The 17,932-nt window shown below is 28.1% G+C and overlaps 1 protein-coding gene and 1 long non-coding RNA gene across 3 annotated transcripts in view; both read left to right on the forward strand.

The window, feature by feature from the left end:
• LOC136972783 (uncharacterized) overlaps positions 1-17,433 on the forward strand; it is a 240,388-nt gene extending 222,955 nt beyond the window's left edge. Inside the window, exon 2 of the long non-coding RNA XR_010880388.1 lies at positions 17,131-17,433. This is a non-coding gene — a long non-coding RNA (uncharacterized lncRNA). The remainder of the gene's footprint in view (positions 1-17,130) is intronic.
• LOC136972768 (T-complex protein 11-like protein 1) overlaps positions 1-17,433 on the forward strand; it is a 48,699-nt gene extending 31,266 nt beyond the window's left edge. For both annotated transcript variants that reach the window (XM_067267406.1, XM_067267405.1), the window contains exons 5-10: positions 823-1,043; positions 5,025-5,161; positions 8,843-9,027; positions 9,104-9,288; positions 13,048-13,220; positions 15,014-17,433. In XM_067267406.1, coding sequence (XP_067123507.1) covers positions 823-1,043; positions 5,025-5,161; positions 8,843-9,027; positions 9,104-9,288; positions 13,048-13,220; positions 15,014-15,219 — 1,107 coding nt within the window. In that variant the 3' untranslated portion in view covers positions 15,220-17,433. The remainder of the gene's footprint in view (positions 1-822; positions 1,044-5,024; positions 5,162-8,842; positions 9,028-9,103; positions 9,289-13,047; positions 13,221-15,013) is intronic.
• Positions 17,434-17,932: the final 499 nt, after the last annotated feature.

Raw genomic sequence — 17,932 nt, forward strand, 5'->3', positions numbered from 1 at the left:
GTGTCAAAATTCTACCACAACTCCTTTGGGATATTTGTTACAAATGCAACAGTTAGTTGTTCCTTCATCTAAGATATGATGACTATTTGCCTTTGCCAAGACCCATAAATCTGGCAAACAGCTAAGGTCTGTCATTGAAAAATGTTTTTTGTCCACCTTGTTAGAAAAACAGCTTATCAAGTTCATTAACTCTAAATCAATACAACATTAATCCACCACAAACAGTCCAGGCAGAACAGTTACAAACTCTGATTTTATTTGACGATAAATGCATGACAGTGATGGACTTCCAGACACTATTTCCTTCTATCAAATTTCTGAGTTGTTTTTGTGAGCTTAGGGATTTCCCACTAAACAATATTATTTCATCACAAACATCATTTTCATATATTGGGGCTTCCATATTTGGTATTTTATTCCTCCTCCTCTACAGATGATAACAATATCTTTATACAAAACAAAGGAGTACCCATGGTCATTTCAACTTCCAATTTTTTATGTAAATGATAAACTAAATTCTTTCTAACTAAAAGATGACAGTTTTTATTTATAGTTAATTTCTTATTTATAACAATTATTTTGTGAGCATTAATTTTTATTGTAGTTGTTTACAAATGTGATATGTAATGTATTTTTATTGTATTGTATTATTAAGGAAATTGTTTAAGAAATACTTAGTAACAAAAATATTGTTCATCATAAGTCTAATGAAATTTAATAATTGATCAATTATATATTTATAACAAACTTGTAATTACCAGATAAATTTTAAATAAAAATCTTTTGCTATAGCCATAATTTCAAACCTTTTTTTCTTTTCAGGGTCTGTTATCACTGTTACTTCCTCATCATACAAGAATTAAGACACAGATTTGTGAAGTTTTGGACATTGATTTGATTCAACAACAAGCTGAGCATGATGCTCTTGATTTCCAACATTATGCACAATATGTTTTATCCGTAATGTCTAGTTTGTGTGCTCCCGTAAGAGATGCAAGAATTAAAGAACTGATGACAGTCATTGAAATTTTGCCACTTTTCAAGTAACTATATATTTAAAAATTATAACAATATATAATGTTTATAAAAAAATATAAATTTTAGATATTGTAATTTGATTTGTTTAGCTCTTATATAAAATAATAAATCTAAAAAAGTCAAACATGAAAATATTTAGATGAATGAAAAATTTTTCAGGTTTTGATTCAGAAATAATTTTCATATTTTGTTATAGAGCATTTATTAAAAAATGCTTTATTACAAAATATGATAATCTATGAACTTATTTCAACTTTGGAATAGTAAATATTTTTTATTAAAAAATTTAAACACAAAATTAACAACAAAAATTTGCTCAATTTATTTTAAAAATATCAATAAACATTAATGATTTTATTTACAATATTTTACTTTGATAAGAAGATACAATAGTTTTTAGTCTGTCACTCACCAGTCCAACATGTCCAGTAATCTAACAATTTGCTGCAGGGTAGCACAAATTAAATTTTCATGTTACTACATAATGTATGCAACAGAAAGACTGATGTACTGTACATGTATACTGTCATTGTTGTTTGTTTGTTGTAGGTGTGATCTGCAAAACAATCATAATCATGATTAATGTGATTAACCTGTGAACCAAGTGCTTTTTTTACTGAACAGTATGTACATACATACAAAATCCAGTAATCTGACACCTATCAGTCTGATTTATGTCAAATTACAGAGATTCTACTGTATAAAAAAAAATTCAATTGAACAATTAAATATTTTTGATGAGAGAGAAAGAAGACACACTCAACTGAAAAAAAATTGGAAATTTGATTTATAATTTGTAACTGTTGGCCAAGTTTTAAATTTTTATTCAAATGTATTATATTGTGATTTTTGGCAAAAATTATCGGAGGACACTTTCTAATTTGTATTTTTATAAAAGGTTGTCTCCATATGTGAAAATTGTTTTGGACTGGCACTACTGTGTTGAAACGATGAAAAAAAAAACGAAAACAGAGTATTCTTTTGTATATTCATTTTTTATATTTTTAAAAATGTAAACTCTGTCAGTCAAGTTTTAAATTTATACTCTAGTTTATTTTGAAATTTAGCAAAAACCATAATACTATACAACATATAAAACACAACTTTTTCAAAAGTTGCATTTTATATGTTGTATAGTATGGGAATTGCTAAATTTGTACTTTATATGTTGTATAGTATGGTAATTTTCTCTAAAAAGGGCTTAAAAATTACCCTGTATCTTACATGTGAAACTGTTAATCTCTTATAGGCTAATGAATTCCCCGAAAGGACTTCAATAGGTTACAGGATGATAAAAATGTTGTTGTTTAATTAAACACAATATTTTTATTAGTTATGCTAATAAAAGTAGTAACTTTTTTTGTATAGTTAAGCAGCTTTTGCATGTATTTGTGTTGAATATTATAGCAGTAAATTTTAATTGTGAATGACTTCTTTTAAACTTCTCTTTTCTCTGATAAATAAGAATGTATTTGAATACAGTAAAAGATAATCAGGACTGAGTGCCAAAACTACAATATGGTTTAAATACACTAAATACTTTTTCTAAATATTCTGTGCTGAAATATTCTATAAGCTGTAAAATAAAACACATATTAGTTTTTATCTATTCAATGAATCTTAGATTTTTTATTCTTAATTTTTATTGTAAATATTCTTAAAGAAATGTTTAGAAAATTTTTAAATAATATTTTTGTAAGAAACTTTTATATTCTAGTACTTGAATTGTATCTTAATGCTTGGAGTGCTTATGCTAGACTAAACTGATCTGAAATATTCCCAAAAGAAAGAATTCTTTAGTTACCTTAAGTTAACAGTTATTGTGTTGATATTTTAATGTGTAAAGGATCTAAAAAAAAAGTTTATTAATGCAAACAAAAGATATTTAAAATTACCTTTCACTTTCTAATAATATAATACTAAATAAATAAAAGATATATTTAGAAATTTCCAGGAATAGAATAAAAATTAAAACATGTTAGGATATAGAAATTTATTTAATATTTTTCAAAATAATCATTCACAATCATTCTGAACTTCAGTATGCTTCTTCCAGCAATTTTATTAATTCAAGAAACATTTGGAAAAATTAATTTTTTGGGGGGATTGAAATTAGATTTTCTTTGATTCATCTTGTTTGAGTTCTGTTGACTCAAACCATTTTCCTTTTTAAAGCTTTTTTTAATTTTATATAAAGAAAAATGTCATTAGAAGTTACAACAAATTGCTATAATAAATTGTATTGTATTTTAATAATGTTTGTGTTTTTTTTTCTTTTTTATTCAATTCCTGGAATATTTTGTATATCTATTTTATCTTAGATACATTTACAATTAAGAAAACTTAGAAATAATTTGATAAGGTCAATCCATTTTTTATAATTATTGTAATTGATCAGTGTTGAATTAATAGAATATATGTAATTAATTTTTACTTCTAGAAGCATATAATTAAATTTAATATTTTGTTTTTAAAACTGTATTTAAGTTTTTAATAATTGATCAATTTAAAACAGAATTTTTATATATTTTCAATTTTCTGCATTACAGATGAATAAATTTGAAATTAAATTTAAAAATTATAAATTTATTCAATATATATGAACCGATCATAATTTTAAATGTATAAATTGCATATAAATGATTACATTTTCATTATTAGATATAATATGATTATGCTTAAAAGAATTGTATGATAAGATAATGATAAAACAATTTGAATGATATAATGCAATGACATCATCATTGCATATTTGCATAACCAGGAAATGAAAAATACTTATTATATCAATATCTTCTGATGCTGTTCATTATCTGAAAATTATATATGGATTTCATTTTCAAATAACAAAATTATATTATAATTTTTATAATGTGACATAATATACATGTTTATTAATTTAAATTATATGTTAAATTTTATTTTCATCTTTTTCCAATTTCAGAGAAGAAATAATAATTCACAAATATAATACTAAATTTCAAAATATTAGAAATTAAATAATTATAGGAATTGATATCTATGATTCATTAGAATCTATCCAATATTGCATATGGTCATCAGATCTTAGTTGTGTCAATCTTGTGTATATATATGTACAGTATGTATGTATGTAATCATTAAATTACAAATTTTACTTACACTCTTTATACATTATAATGATTTCAAAATGATAAAGAGAACCTTTATATTAAAATTTTATTTTATAAATTTTTATCTGTAAAGACTTTTTACTTTGATAAAAATTTACTATACTATACAATTATCATACTATTTCTTATTACCATACCATTGCTATTAAAAATTTAATTTAATGTGTATTTAATTATCAAATTAAATACATATTAAACAGACTTTTATTAACTAAAAATGTTTTTGGTTTTGTATTGAGCCATCTTCAGTTTATGTATAAAAATTGAGTTTTAAAACAACATTTAAATTTAATTTGGAAACACTGCTAATCATATGTTTATGAATTAAAGGTGTAATGTTAGTAAAGGAACAATTTTAAAATAATATATAAAAAATATATTTATAAATGTTTTAAGTGATAAAATAGAACAAAAAATATAAAACCTTGTTAAAAATGTAATTAGATTGGTCAATATAGTCCACAAAGACATGAAAACATGACAATTATTAATGAGCACAACAAATAAGTTACATTTTAAATAAATATCTGAATTTAAGGTGCTGGATTACTGTAGAATAAGAATTTCTGGCATTTACAAATCAAAATATGCTTATCTCAAAGAACAAGTGACTTGATGTAAGGTCCTATTGGGACAATGAGGAAAGATTATTTGCAACTGAGATATGGAAGTTAGATTGTTCCTTTTAGACATATATCTGAAACATATCCGAAATGATTAATAATAGCAAGTTTTAATTCTTTGTTTTTTACATATAGATTAAATCTATTTGCTTAAAATATGTAACTTTATTTTATTTTGGTTATCTGAAGAAATAATTATTTATATTTGCAGAGGTATTATTGAAATGTTAGATTTAATGAAGTTGGACATGGCAAATTTCACAATTCAGCAGATTCGACCTCATATTCAACAGCAATCTATTGAATACGAACGCAAAAAATTTCAAGAATTTTTGGAAACTCATGCAGGTATTTTAATGCATATTCAATTAATTATTTAAAGTTATAAGTGATGTTTTAACTATTGAAAGTCAACATCCTTTGTGATTGAGTATAAATTTTAATTCTAATATTTTAAACATTGACTGTTGAGCCCTCTCTGAGCCAACACCATTTAGTCTTTTTTTTAATGCAAAAGGGAAACATCTAGAGAAGGGTTATAGTGATCAACCTAATGTGGGATCTAACTATCACAGGGGTGTGTATGTGTACACTACTGTGTAGTCTGTTATTAGTAGCTATCTTAGTGAGAGACAATTTTGTAACCTTTGTTTTTTTTTTATTATTGTTAAATTTTATTCGTTGTTCTTATATCTAAAACAATCATAAAATCCTTTATTAATATATAAATAACAATCTATATTACAAATATTTTATTAATGTACAATAAATGAAATAATTATAAAATTAGTTTTCAATACATGAATAATGATAATAATAATAAAAAGTTATAAGAACTTTCAAACATTTTATTGAATTTTATACATTTGATAGTTAACTGCTCTTATCCATATATATACTGATGATTTATAAGTAAGTTTAAATTAATTATAATTTAATATTTAATTCAAAATTAGTTAAATTTTATTCTCAGAAGTTTGTAAATGTAAGTCCTGAATACAAAAAAAAAAAATGTACACTAATTTACAGACTATGAAATAACATTTTCTTCAAATAGAACAATTAATAGAATTATATCTGCAAAATTATTTCTGAAAATCATCAGTCAAATACATCAAAAATTAAAATATTGTATAAAGTAACAAATTGACAAAATAAAGTTGCATAGTTGATGATCACTTAACACAAATGAAGCACAAACTTCTTTTAAAAGTCTACAAAGAAAAGTCAGAAATGATGTAATTGAGTAGTGTAATACAATTTGGTTGTAATTAAATTGACACTACTGGTATAACTACTGGAACTGACAACTGGTATAATACCAAAATTGGTTGGGAAATGAATGAAGTGTGGAAACTGGGGTTAAGAGAGGGTTGTCTCTCACCTGTGCTTAGCTTCAGATCCAAAAGACCAGCCCATACCATCACTGGATGGGATTGTAAAATAGTTGTTTTGTCAACAGGAAGTTCTTGCGATCTTCCTTTAGATTTTTCCTGACACCAGCCTAATTAGTGCATTAGACACATGATATAATATATTCATATTTTTGTCTGAGGGGGAGGGATCGTGGATTCCCAATAAGACTTTGGCATATATTTAAGATTAAGAATGAGATCAATTAAACAAACTTAAAACAAAATTTAATGAAAATAATGAACATAAAAATACAAATAGATGACCATTACAAATAGGGACTATAGTCCCTATCTAAATGCGAGAAAGAAAGTTTACATCTTTAAAAATGCACTACCTTGGTTGACAAATGTTGAGCTTTTTCTCAGGCTGTCATACAATCAGTCTTTGATTAATATTCTTCTTATGGAGAGGTTAATTGGTGATTCTCATCTGACAGAGGTTCAATTCAAATTCCTAATGAGATGGAGACACAGGTGGGCTTTGAGATTGAGGATGAGGAGCCGGAGTGGAAGTATATTCTCTTTACCTCCATGTGGCAGTTTCTTCTATGGTTTTCTGCCTTGAGTTTGCAACTTCTCTCCTTTTTATTCTAAATTCCCCTCCAATTGGGTTTTAGAATTTGTAACATCTGATGGGATATTATTTCTGATGCAAATGGACAGATGTCGGAGATGTGTGATAACATTTCTCCCAGACGAAGTTCTATTTTCCTTCTCGTGAATTTGACAAAAATTGTGTTAAATTTTTCATCAATTTATTTTAATTTTAATTTGTTAAAATATTATTTTGTCTCTGGATTCTCACAGAAGCTATGGGAAAAAGGATTTTGCAAAAACATTATAGTATTAAATGTTGTCAATAGGGAAAATATGGAACTGTGCAAAGGACAGATAAATGAATAGCAAAGACAAAAGTGAACTGAAACTCCTTTTATTCAGCATACTTGCTTCCATGAATAATTAGATCAGTGTCAATGCGGCCATCACAACATTCTTTACAGCCAAACATAACATGTCTGATAGCATGTTCATTGCAGCCTTGTTGATCAGGCCGGATGGCCGAGTGGTCAAGGTGGCAGCCTACTGCTCTGGGGGACCCGAGATCAAATCCGAACGGGTCGAATAATCCCCAGGAATTTTTTTTGGGGGGTTCCGTTCGGATATGTTGGGCCCCGTCCCTCACCACCCGGTCACCCCATTGTGGGCCTGGCCGAACCCGTAATGGGCCTTCTAAAAGAGGCCCTCTTAGTGCCCACAGGGCAGAAAGAGTTTTAAAAAAAAGCCTTGTTGATCACAGATATGTTGTTCTTTAAGATAGTCAAGTTTGGGACCCTGCCAAGATGAACCTTGGACTTTAAGTAACTCCAGAGACAAAACTCATTTGGAGTTAGATCTGGGAAGCAAGACCACCATGCCATCAGAAAGAACCATCTGATGATTCTCATCTGTGGAGTGATGCTATAGAAGTTGCTGTACCAATTGATCAATGTGTGATAGTATTCCATCTTGCATAAAAATTGTCTTGTCCAGGCAATGTCTTTGCCAAAGTTATGGAATGATAAAACTGTTTAGCATAGCATAATATTTCTGTGCAGTAACAGAACAGATTACTGGTCCTGTCTATATAATGTCTTCAAAAAAGAAAAACCCTATAATGAAATCTGGTATGAAGCCATATCAATAGCATTCTGACCTTTTTCCATCCCTTTATAACCAGAATTACTAAAGCTTCACAGCCTACATTGCCATGAATTTGCATTAAAGGTTTTTGCCAGCATATTATGCAAATTCATCAATCTGTAGACTTCAACAGTGTCACATTTTCTCCTCTGAGCAACTTTTGGAACTATAATTTTTTCAAGGAATCTTTTTTCTCATGTCTTCATTAGTTGCCCCATTGTTAGATTGAACTACACAATGCTTTAAATAGTATCAGTTTAATTATGACCACCCTGTATATGCAGAGTTTATGCCACTTTTCAAAATATAAAACAAGCAAAAAATAGTTTCCAAACAATACCCTAGCCACTAAAAATCCTATTTTTAATCTCTCAACAATGGCTACTGCCCTTAAAATGATGTGCAGAAAATAAATCACTGTACAGAAATGATTATTATTGATAAGATGGCTGGTTTTGCTACCAGCTTTTCACATTGTTAGTAAACTTGGATCTAAATATTAAAAAAGAAATGAATTTTTCTTAAAGTCAAGGACTAATTATGTCTAATATTTCAGACAGTAGCAAAAACTTTTGTACAGAAGCTCTTGTCAAATTTATAGAGAAGTCCTGAAAAACAGACACTAATATTTTATTGTAGTACATGATTTATGTTATATTCCACATACTGTTCCTTTTCATATTTTAACATAAGAGTTCACTAAAAATTGTAAAAATTTAACAAAAAGAGTATTTTGAGAAATTTAATTGATTACTTAGATTGCTTATCTTACATTATTACATAGAATTTCTGATAAGAAGGAGAAATTTGTTAATAAAGGAAAATTTAACATGAAATCATTATGATAGTCAATATAGACTATCATAATGATTTCATGTTTTTTATAAAATTAATATTTTATTCTTTATAAATTAATAATAATATATATTTATAGAATTGGCTGACAATGTGGATGGTTTAGAATATACCAGAGAATGGCTTAAACGTAATTATAAAAAAGTTATGGATGCATTAAAAGATCTCCCTAATAATGAAGAACAATCTCCATCCTATACAAAAATATTAACATCATCCTATTTAGAACTTCTTGAATGGGACGATAAAAATTTGTTTCCCGAGGTATCTTTTTTTTATTTTTCATCTTTCTTTTAAGTACTTTTTATAGATTTATTAACTAAGAATTATCATTTTTCAGACTCTTCTTATTGATCAAGCTCGATTTTTAGCTTTGAGAGACCAAGTCTATCAATCAACTTTAATTGCAAGCATGTTACTTATTACTTACAATACTGCTGGGGAGAGAATTTATGGAATATCTGATTTTAAAGAGACCTTAAAAAACCACTTAGTTATTTTATTGGAAGGAATTGAAAAATGCAGGTATGTTTTAACGAGCTATTGATAAATTAATCAAAACTTTACTAATTAACATAAACTAATCAAACATAATTTATTAAAAATTAAATTAATTACTGATAAATTATTCCTCTTTGATTGTCATTAAAAATCATTTCTAAAATTTTGTTAAGTTGTGAGAATAAAAATTTATTTTAATATTAATTCAAGTGAAATGCTCAGTTTTTCACTCAGGTAGAAGAGACTGAAGCTAGTCTATACTATTTCTTCTTAAATACTAGTATAAAACTAAAAAATTTTCTATAAATAAAATTTATTAGAAATTTATAAGACAACACACTTTTTAAATATTATAGTTTTAACATTTAAAAAGTTTTTCAACTTTAAGTTGTTAAACATGCACAACAAATCCTGTATCAAGTTAATCACCCAAAAAACTTTAGATTATTATTATTAATTATTGTGTTTGTGGAGTGTTTCCTACATGGCATATATGCTGGTGCCTAGTGCTATTGCAGACCAAAGTCAAGGTATAACTGCAGGAAAGAATATTTATTTGTTGTTCATGTATGTACTGTACACGTTTAAGAATTTCGTATATGACAAGTATTTAGTAAGACAGCCTACTGTAGTATGATGTACGTGCTGTTGTAAAACTGTAATGCTTCAAGAGTTTTTGTGTATGTATGTGGTACATCACCTGTGCAAGAAAAGAATATTGGCATAATAAGTACATTATCCATTCTCTACAGATGCTTTATTTTATAGGCGAGTTCTGAGTATTTACTAATTTTTGAGTGTATGTATTTTATATGTTGTGAGTATTTGTAACAGCTATATTTGTGAAGCTTTTGTGTTTGTGTGCAAACTTTTGATGTACTATATTTGCTATTTAGTTATGTTGATGTAAGTAGTCAGTTTTTGGATTAAAAGCTTATAACCTAATAGTGATGTGCATTATGTAGGATTTCCTACAGGTGTCATCTCTGAATGTTGTCTTAAGATGTGATTTCTGTAGTTTCTTATATTGATAACCTTCTCTTGTATGACAATCATGAATCTTTGTCTCTCCAAAGAGGCACCCATGAGTCAGCCAGCAGTTTTATGTAGTTCTGTCAACATGATCTTGGTTGAAATCTTTTTAATGCATACCATGGAGCTCCTTCTAGGTCCAAGGAGTGCCTGATGTGCATTTTGTGTGTTTTGTTAGATCCAAGCCAATGTTGTAAATTTAATAGGGGACTGTCTTTGTCTTTAAGAGTTAGTTGTGTGTAACCATGTTTCTTATTTTCTGTAGAAAACAAGAAACATGGTTACACAGCTATATGTATTTGTGGTGCAGGTTCAAAATATGTCAGCCTTTCTGTGGATCATGTAGTGGTGTTTGTTGTGATTTGTTATATAGTTCAAGTTTTCCTGTAATTCTGGAGTTGTTCTAGCTTTCTGTGCCCAATGTATTATAACTCCAAAAGAAAATATCAGTACTGGGACAAGATGTGCTGATTGCTTTAAATGTGTGTTTTGTATTCAGTTGTGTTACTGTTGAGTTTTATGTGCTGTTGTTTTTTTGTTAGTCTTTGTTTTATTTGTGCATGTTGTGTGAGTTTGTCTTGTTGGAATCCTAAATATTTGTAGAGTTTGCCCTCATCTGTGGATTCAATGATGTCTCCATTTCTGAGTGCAGAATCATCATTTTTATGGATCTTTTTATTGTGTGAAATTTACTGCAAATTGGATTTAAGGCAAGGCATTTTCCAGGGAGACTCATTTGTATTTAGTTTGCTTTAATGTATATGTTGTGGAGGTATAGTGTTACATTCTGTTTTATAAAAATGTAGTGAGTACTGGATATACAGTTGAACCTGTTTATCTTGAAATTTATTTTTTCCCCTGCATTTTCATTCTAAATTTAATATATTTTCCATATTTATTCCAAATGATTTTCTACCAAAACCTCTATATCTCAAATTGTGCACTGAAGTTGCATTTAAAAATCTGAAGCTCAGTGACTTTTTGTTAGCATAAATTGTAGTTGTAATATTTCTTGTAATAAAGTACATAGTTGCAATTAATACTGTTTTTTCTGATTAGCCACAAGTTTGGTTTGGTTTATTTGTTTACAGCAACATGATAAATGGAAAATCTGCCAGGGGGTAATTTCTTCCAGAATGATTTTCTATGAGAAACTGGCACCTATTTAGATGTTACAAACATGAATAAAATCCAGAAAACTCCATGAGGCAAATCTGTTGGCCAGGTGCAAATCCATGACCAACTACCAGTGTTCAGTGGTTTTATCCAATCAGCCACTGCTGGGTTAAGGCTACAACTTACGCTTGTGTCTTATTGGTTGAAAAAAGTCAGGCATTAGAAACTATTGACAAAAATGCTTTATTTATATATAATAGAGGTATGTACTGTACTTGCTATTGTATTAATAAAACACCATACCTTTAATCAAACCTGTTACTGTTTTCTGTGTAGGAACCATTATATCTCTAAACCTATCTCGAATTTTTTCTTGTTTCTGTGAGATTTGAGATAGACAGTTTCAGCTGTACTTTGTTTAGGTGTACTGTGTGCAATAACCATGAGTGTCAGACGCTGTTGAATGCCTTTCTAATCCATGCATGTTATTGTACAGGTTTCTGTATTGTTTTTATGCTTATCATAAAATTACTGAATCTATGAGCAACTGTTCTTTACATCCCATGTTTCTATGACAATCTTTGGGTTCTGTGAAAATGCTGTGTTATTGTTTGATGTTATATTTTCCTTTTGTTGCATGAAGTGAATATTTTTTAGAATGCAGAAACACAGCCAAAATTCCATACATAAAGCATCAGATAACATGAAAACCAATAAAAACAATATCGGATGCCTCACACAATACAGACCAATTACATATGTCATCCAATTAGTCTGTATCTGGTTGTGGTGTTAATAGGTTTCATGTTATCTGATGCAGTGTGTAAGGAATTTAGGACATGTGGATTGTTTGTGTGTAAAATGTTTTGCTAGTTCCTGGTGCAGAGATGCATATTATTATTATTATTATGACTGAATAATTCAAAATACTGTAATATGTATCATCATCAGGGTTTCCAACTCTCAGAGTAACAAATTTCAAACAAAGTGTAAATAAATGCCAACTTGAAAAAACTGATGAGCAAAAGAAAACCTATAAACATATTTGGAGACTTTTTTCTTTCTTTGATGACATGATGAAAATGAGACAACTGGTGGTTGGCTGAGACAGTTAAGGCATTAGCCTATCTCTGTGGGGATTCTGAATTGACTCTTAGCAAGCAACCCCAAGAAATTTTCATGGACAGTTTGTTCTGGATATGTTGGGCCCAGTCTCTCATTACCATTCCATTCCCACTGTGGGCCTGGCTGAATCAGGGTATGTTTAAAACATATTCTGTTAGTACTCACAGGGTGGAGAAAGCAAGAAAACATTAGAACACAAAAATGCATTAGAAAATAATAAGATTGAAAATCATTTGTATTACAATTATGTGTGACAACTTCTTAGACACAAGGTAAAAATAAACATACAGCTTCATTTTTCAGAACATTTCCAGACAGTTTTTAAAAACTAACTGAAATTTTGTATACTTCTGAACAGTTGCCAATGCTAATAATCGTAACAATTGTTTTTAATTTTTCATTCTTTTCTCTACATATTATTATAATATTTTTGTAGTCAGTAAGTTCATTGCAGTTTAAATACTTATTCAAATTTTATTAAAATTTTTTTCTAATTATGGATTTTTATAGTGAGGAGGAAGTTCAAAATAAATTGGAGAATGTCGTTGAACAAGTGATTCAAGAAACAAAAGGATGTTTGGAAAAACATAAAATTGGTGAATTGAACAAGATGCAAGAAGACATGTTACGTGGTCAATTAAAAGATATTGTTTCTCCTAATAATCCAGTCTTCAAACTCATTAGTAGGAGTCTTATTTATTACTTTTGTTTTTAATGAAAATCGCAAATTATATTGTATAATTGTTTATTCATTTAAACTTATTTACTTATTTAACTTAATAGAATTATAACTGGATGTACTATTGATTTAAAAACACTTTAATATATACTTTAAAATATTATATGAGAATTTAACCTATTAATTTAAAAGTGTGGAAAAAAAATCTAAAAAAATTTAATTTTTTATACAATCAATGATTGTTTTTGAAATTGTCCAACTATATTTAAAATTCCATGTAGCGAAGTTGATAAATATATATTTGTTTAAAAGGACACATACATTTATATTATGGTATGTTTGATGAATGTTAGGATATCTCAAATGTAATGTATGTGATTCAAGCACATGGACATCCAGGGACACATCTAGAAGCACCACCTAGCATGGATTATACATAGCTGCAAATGGGCTTTCACCACAATCTGTGTGGGAGGTGGTATCAAAGAGCAATGGAACAATGACACAATATGAAATTTCTGCTTCAGATTGAGGAAAATGACAACAGAATATGCATGAAATGTTGATCAAAGTAGAGAAATGATGCTAGGAGCAGAAAATGTGTGTATGACTGATTTAAATGCTTTTGCAACAGTAAGGAATTGTTGGAAGATGAACTGAGTTTGAGTCAGCTATTGACAAACAGAATGTCCAATATGATTGATCATGTGTAAAGCTTGCTAGAAACAGATTGGTGATTGACTATGCAATTGATAGCAGAAGAATGGGCATTAGTAAAGACACATGTGAGTTTCCTCCCCTCAGAGGTCAATAAGGAACATGTTTTGCTGACATCTTTGTGATTCAGGTCCATGTGACAGCAGTTTTTAAGGCAGTTCCCAAACAAGATTTTTCCAACTGTTTCCAGAAGTTTTACAAATGTTGTCAAAAGTTGTGTTTTGTGGAGTATATTTTGAAAGCCAATGATTAATTTTTATGTAGCTTCTGTTTTGTTGTTTTTATTATAAAATTCACCAAACTTTTTAGACACATTATATATTATTAGTCTTTCATGCATGAGAACTTAATGCAATTGATGAAATTTAAAATATAACCTAACCATTTTTAATATTTAAATATTTCTCATTTGTGAATATATTATAATGTGGAGTTATGACTATTTCTACTTTATAAAACAAAGTAAGACTGCCAAATATTTAAGGTTATAGAATAATTTGGTAAGAATTATGTTTATAAGATATATTATATATATATATATATATATATATATAAATGTTTTGCACAAATTTGATATTAGAAGTAAGTTATTTGTTCAGAAATTTAATGATTTAATAAATTTTAATGTAATTGAATAATTGAAAAAAGATCTAAGAAAGAAATAACATGTTCAGGGTTTCTTTCCTTCCTGGTTTTATGATATTTAAATTAAACAATTTAAATATCATAAAACCAGGAAGGAAAAAAAACTCTGAACATGTTATTTCTTTCTTTCTTAGCTTTTATACACATTATGGAATTGTTTAAGTTTTAAGAAGGAATGAAAATTTGTTCACTATAAAAGTAACTTCAATTTTAAGTCAAAAGTTCTTTATTCATTCAAGTCATACTACATTATTTATATGTAAATGTATGATTTATATGTAAATGTATTTATATGTAAAATGTATGATTTCAAAATTGGTTATGACTTTATATGAAAATTTTAAATTACTTTTGTTTATTTACATTTATAGCAAGTATTATTAAGATAAGGACCAATAAATCTTGCATAGTAATCTAATTTATTTCTTTTTCTAGAAAATCGAATTTTGACTTTTATCGAAGAAGCGATGACATCACAGACAGCCAGTCCTGTCGAAGTACCCTCAGGTCTGTCAGTTCTGCAGAGCAACTTGTCATGTACTACTGGGCAATTCCTCAGGTTGGTTTCTCATAATAGAGCCGTATTTGGTGAATATTATGCCGACATCATAAACACGATCAGACATGCACATGACAACTAAACAAGTTTAGTGCAGTCTTAATTTAATTTGTGCCTAAAAATCTAAAAATTACACCAATACTATAGTATGAATGTGGATATTATCTTTTATCTCTACTGTATATATCTACAGTATAAAATACTAAAAAGTGAATATAAAGTGATAGTAATTTATCAAATATGCAATTGAAAAAACACTATTATTTTAATAATAAAGGTCATTATTAAATGATTTTATATTAATAACAATAATATATCAGAAAAATATTTTTAATGTTTGTTAGATTAATTTAAAAAATTTTCAAAAATATACTTAAAATCAAAAAAAGTAAACTTTGGGACTAAGATGTTGTCAATTTTAGGAATTTGAATATTTGAAATTAACAAATTATTTGTAAGACAATTCAGAAAATATTTTATAATAGATTCATTCTCTTTATAATTTTTTACTCTCATATTTATCAATAACTCAGTAAATGGATTATTTGAAACTAAGTAGAAACAAATTATCTTAGTATTTCTTGTAAACTAATCAATGTATAATATAAACAATATATATAATTATTATATTTACAAAAAAGAGAGCAGATAGTTTTCTGATCAGATAAAATATGATAAAATATGTCTAATATAAGTTATATAATTTAATATCAACATAATGTATAGCAGTGGCGTGCTGTCCATGGAAGCTGTGGAAGCACCTCTTCCCTTGTATTTTCTAAAATATAAATACATATTGTATGATTATTTTCATATTTTAATGTACTTTGAATTAATTAAAATTAATATTTTATTATAACTGCATTATGTATGTTATTACAAATTTCTATACATGTGAAAAACAATGATAAGATTGCTATTATATATTCGAATATAAATTCGTATAAGCATATTTCCAATGGAAGCGCCGTATTGTCGAATTCAGGATAGTTTCCACGGTGAAAATATCTGAATCGTGTAAAGCAGGCATTTGCGGATGCACTTTACATAGCACCAACCTCTGGGGCCATATTCTGGTCACCGTCTCTGGTCTCTTGTCTCTCACAAGCTGATTGACCAATCAGCGACCGGCTTGTGACAGACGAGAGACCAGAGACTGTGACCAGAATACGGCCCCTGGTGGTTTAGCTGGTGGATGCTACACACCAAAATATCGTATAACGCTTCCAACGATTCCATCCATTAGCCACTGGTAGGGAGCTATTTGACTAAGTGCATTGTTTTAAGATTTAAAAAATAAAGATTTTATGTTATTTTTATGTACATTTCTTTACAAAGATATAGTTAATTATAATTATATTGACAGATTTTCAGACAAAATCTTTAGAATTTTTATCACTTTTAGATGTTAATAATTTTAAATATTATGGAAAACAATTTTCCTATGCGAGTTTTAATTCTTTAAATTAAGTAAATTTTATGGAGAATTTTTTGATTTATCTAAATTTCGTAGTGAATTGCAACATTTATATTCATGTGCAGACTATATTGGCAAGTCACTCTTAGACATAATATATATTATAATTAATGACAATCTGAACAAAGATGTACTAAAAGAATTGTATGATTTAATATCATTAATTTTTACGGTACCATCTACAAATGCGTCTGTTGAGCGCAGTTTTTCAACCATGAAGTGAATTTTACATTGGCAAGGAACACTCAGTCAGGAAAGATTGTCGTCACTAGCGTTGCTTTCGATAGAAAAAGAGCTTTTAAATACTTTGATGGAATCAACCACCAGCGATTTTTATGATAAAGTACTGTAATTAATGACTTTGCAGAAAGAAATTGCCAAATAGAGTTAGTTTATAAAAAATAATAAAAACAAGTTTTTATATCTTTGTTTGGTGTCAATTATCTATTTTAGAATTAAAATAAGCTGTTTATTTTTTTCATTTCCAGTATTTGTTTAAAATTTTTATGGAAACAGCTTCCTATCATCAAATGGCACGGCACGCCACTGTGTATAGATTGTTTGGAACAATGAACATTTTTGATTGTACCCTGTACCACCAACACAATGACAGCTTTTATGGTAAAATAATTGTTAAAGATTTCTTGTATCCCTTTAATATTTTAAACTCATGGTCTCTATCTAATTGTAGCTATAGTTAACTTCATGTATTTGTAATTGAAATTACCTAGACTTAAATGTTTAAATATTTTATTCATATACAATATGTATTTTTTAATGTAAATTTATTTTTCTTTAATAAAGAAATTAAATAGCGTCGGTGTCGCCTATAAATTGAAATTATACTGTAACAATATTAAATCACGACAAAATTGACACTAGCAATATTTTTTTTCCTCCAGAATTTATACTGTTTGCATATTAGCCATACGTCATATTTAAAAATACCAAATAAACACGAGATATTGTTACGAACAAACACTTTAGTCTCCTTATCGATATAGTATAAAGAACTGGTTGGGAATAGAGTACATTTTTATATCAGTTTGACGTCATTTTTCACTTTAACTACCAAAAACTAGAAATTACATCAAATTGATGCAAGTGTACATTATTATGACGACACGATTTCATCAGTAATACGCATTTATTAACTTGTATCGATATAAGGCTCCAGCTATCTGGTCTTATTTTGTTAGTAACTTATATCGAATAATAATAATGTATATGCTATATAGGAGAAAAATTCAACCCCGGAAGATATATTTGCATCTAGAAATTGTTGAATGTCGAAGCAGCTGGTATTCATGATCGATTC

Source organism: Centruroides vittatus, unplaced genomic scaffold (genome assembly GCF_030686945.1).
Source record: "Centruroides vittatus isolate TY-2023 unplaced genomic scaffold, ASM3068694v2 contig_301, whole genome shotgun sequence".
NCBI classification, from domain to species: Eukaryota; Metazoa; Arthropoda; class Arachnida; order Scorpiones; family Buthidae; genus Centruroides; species Centruroides vittatus.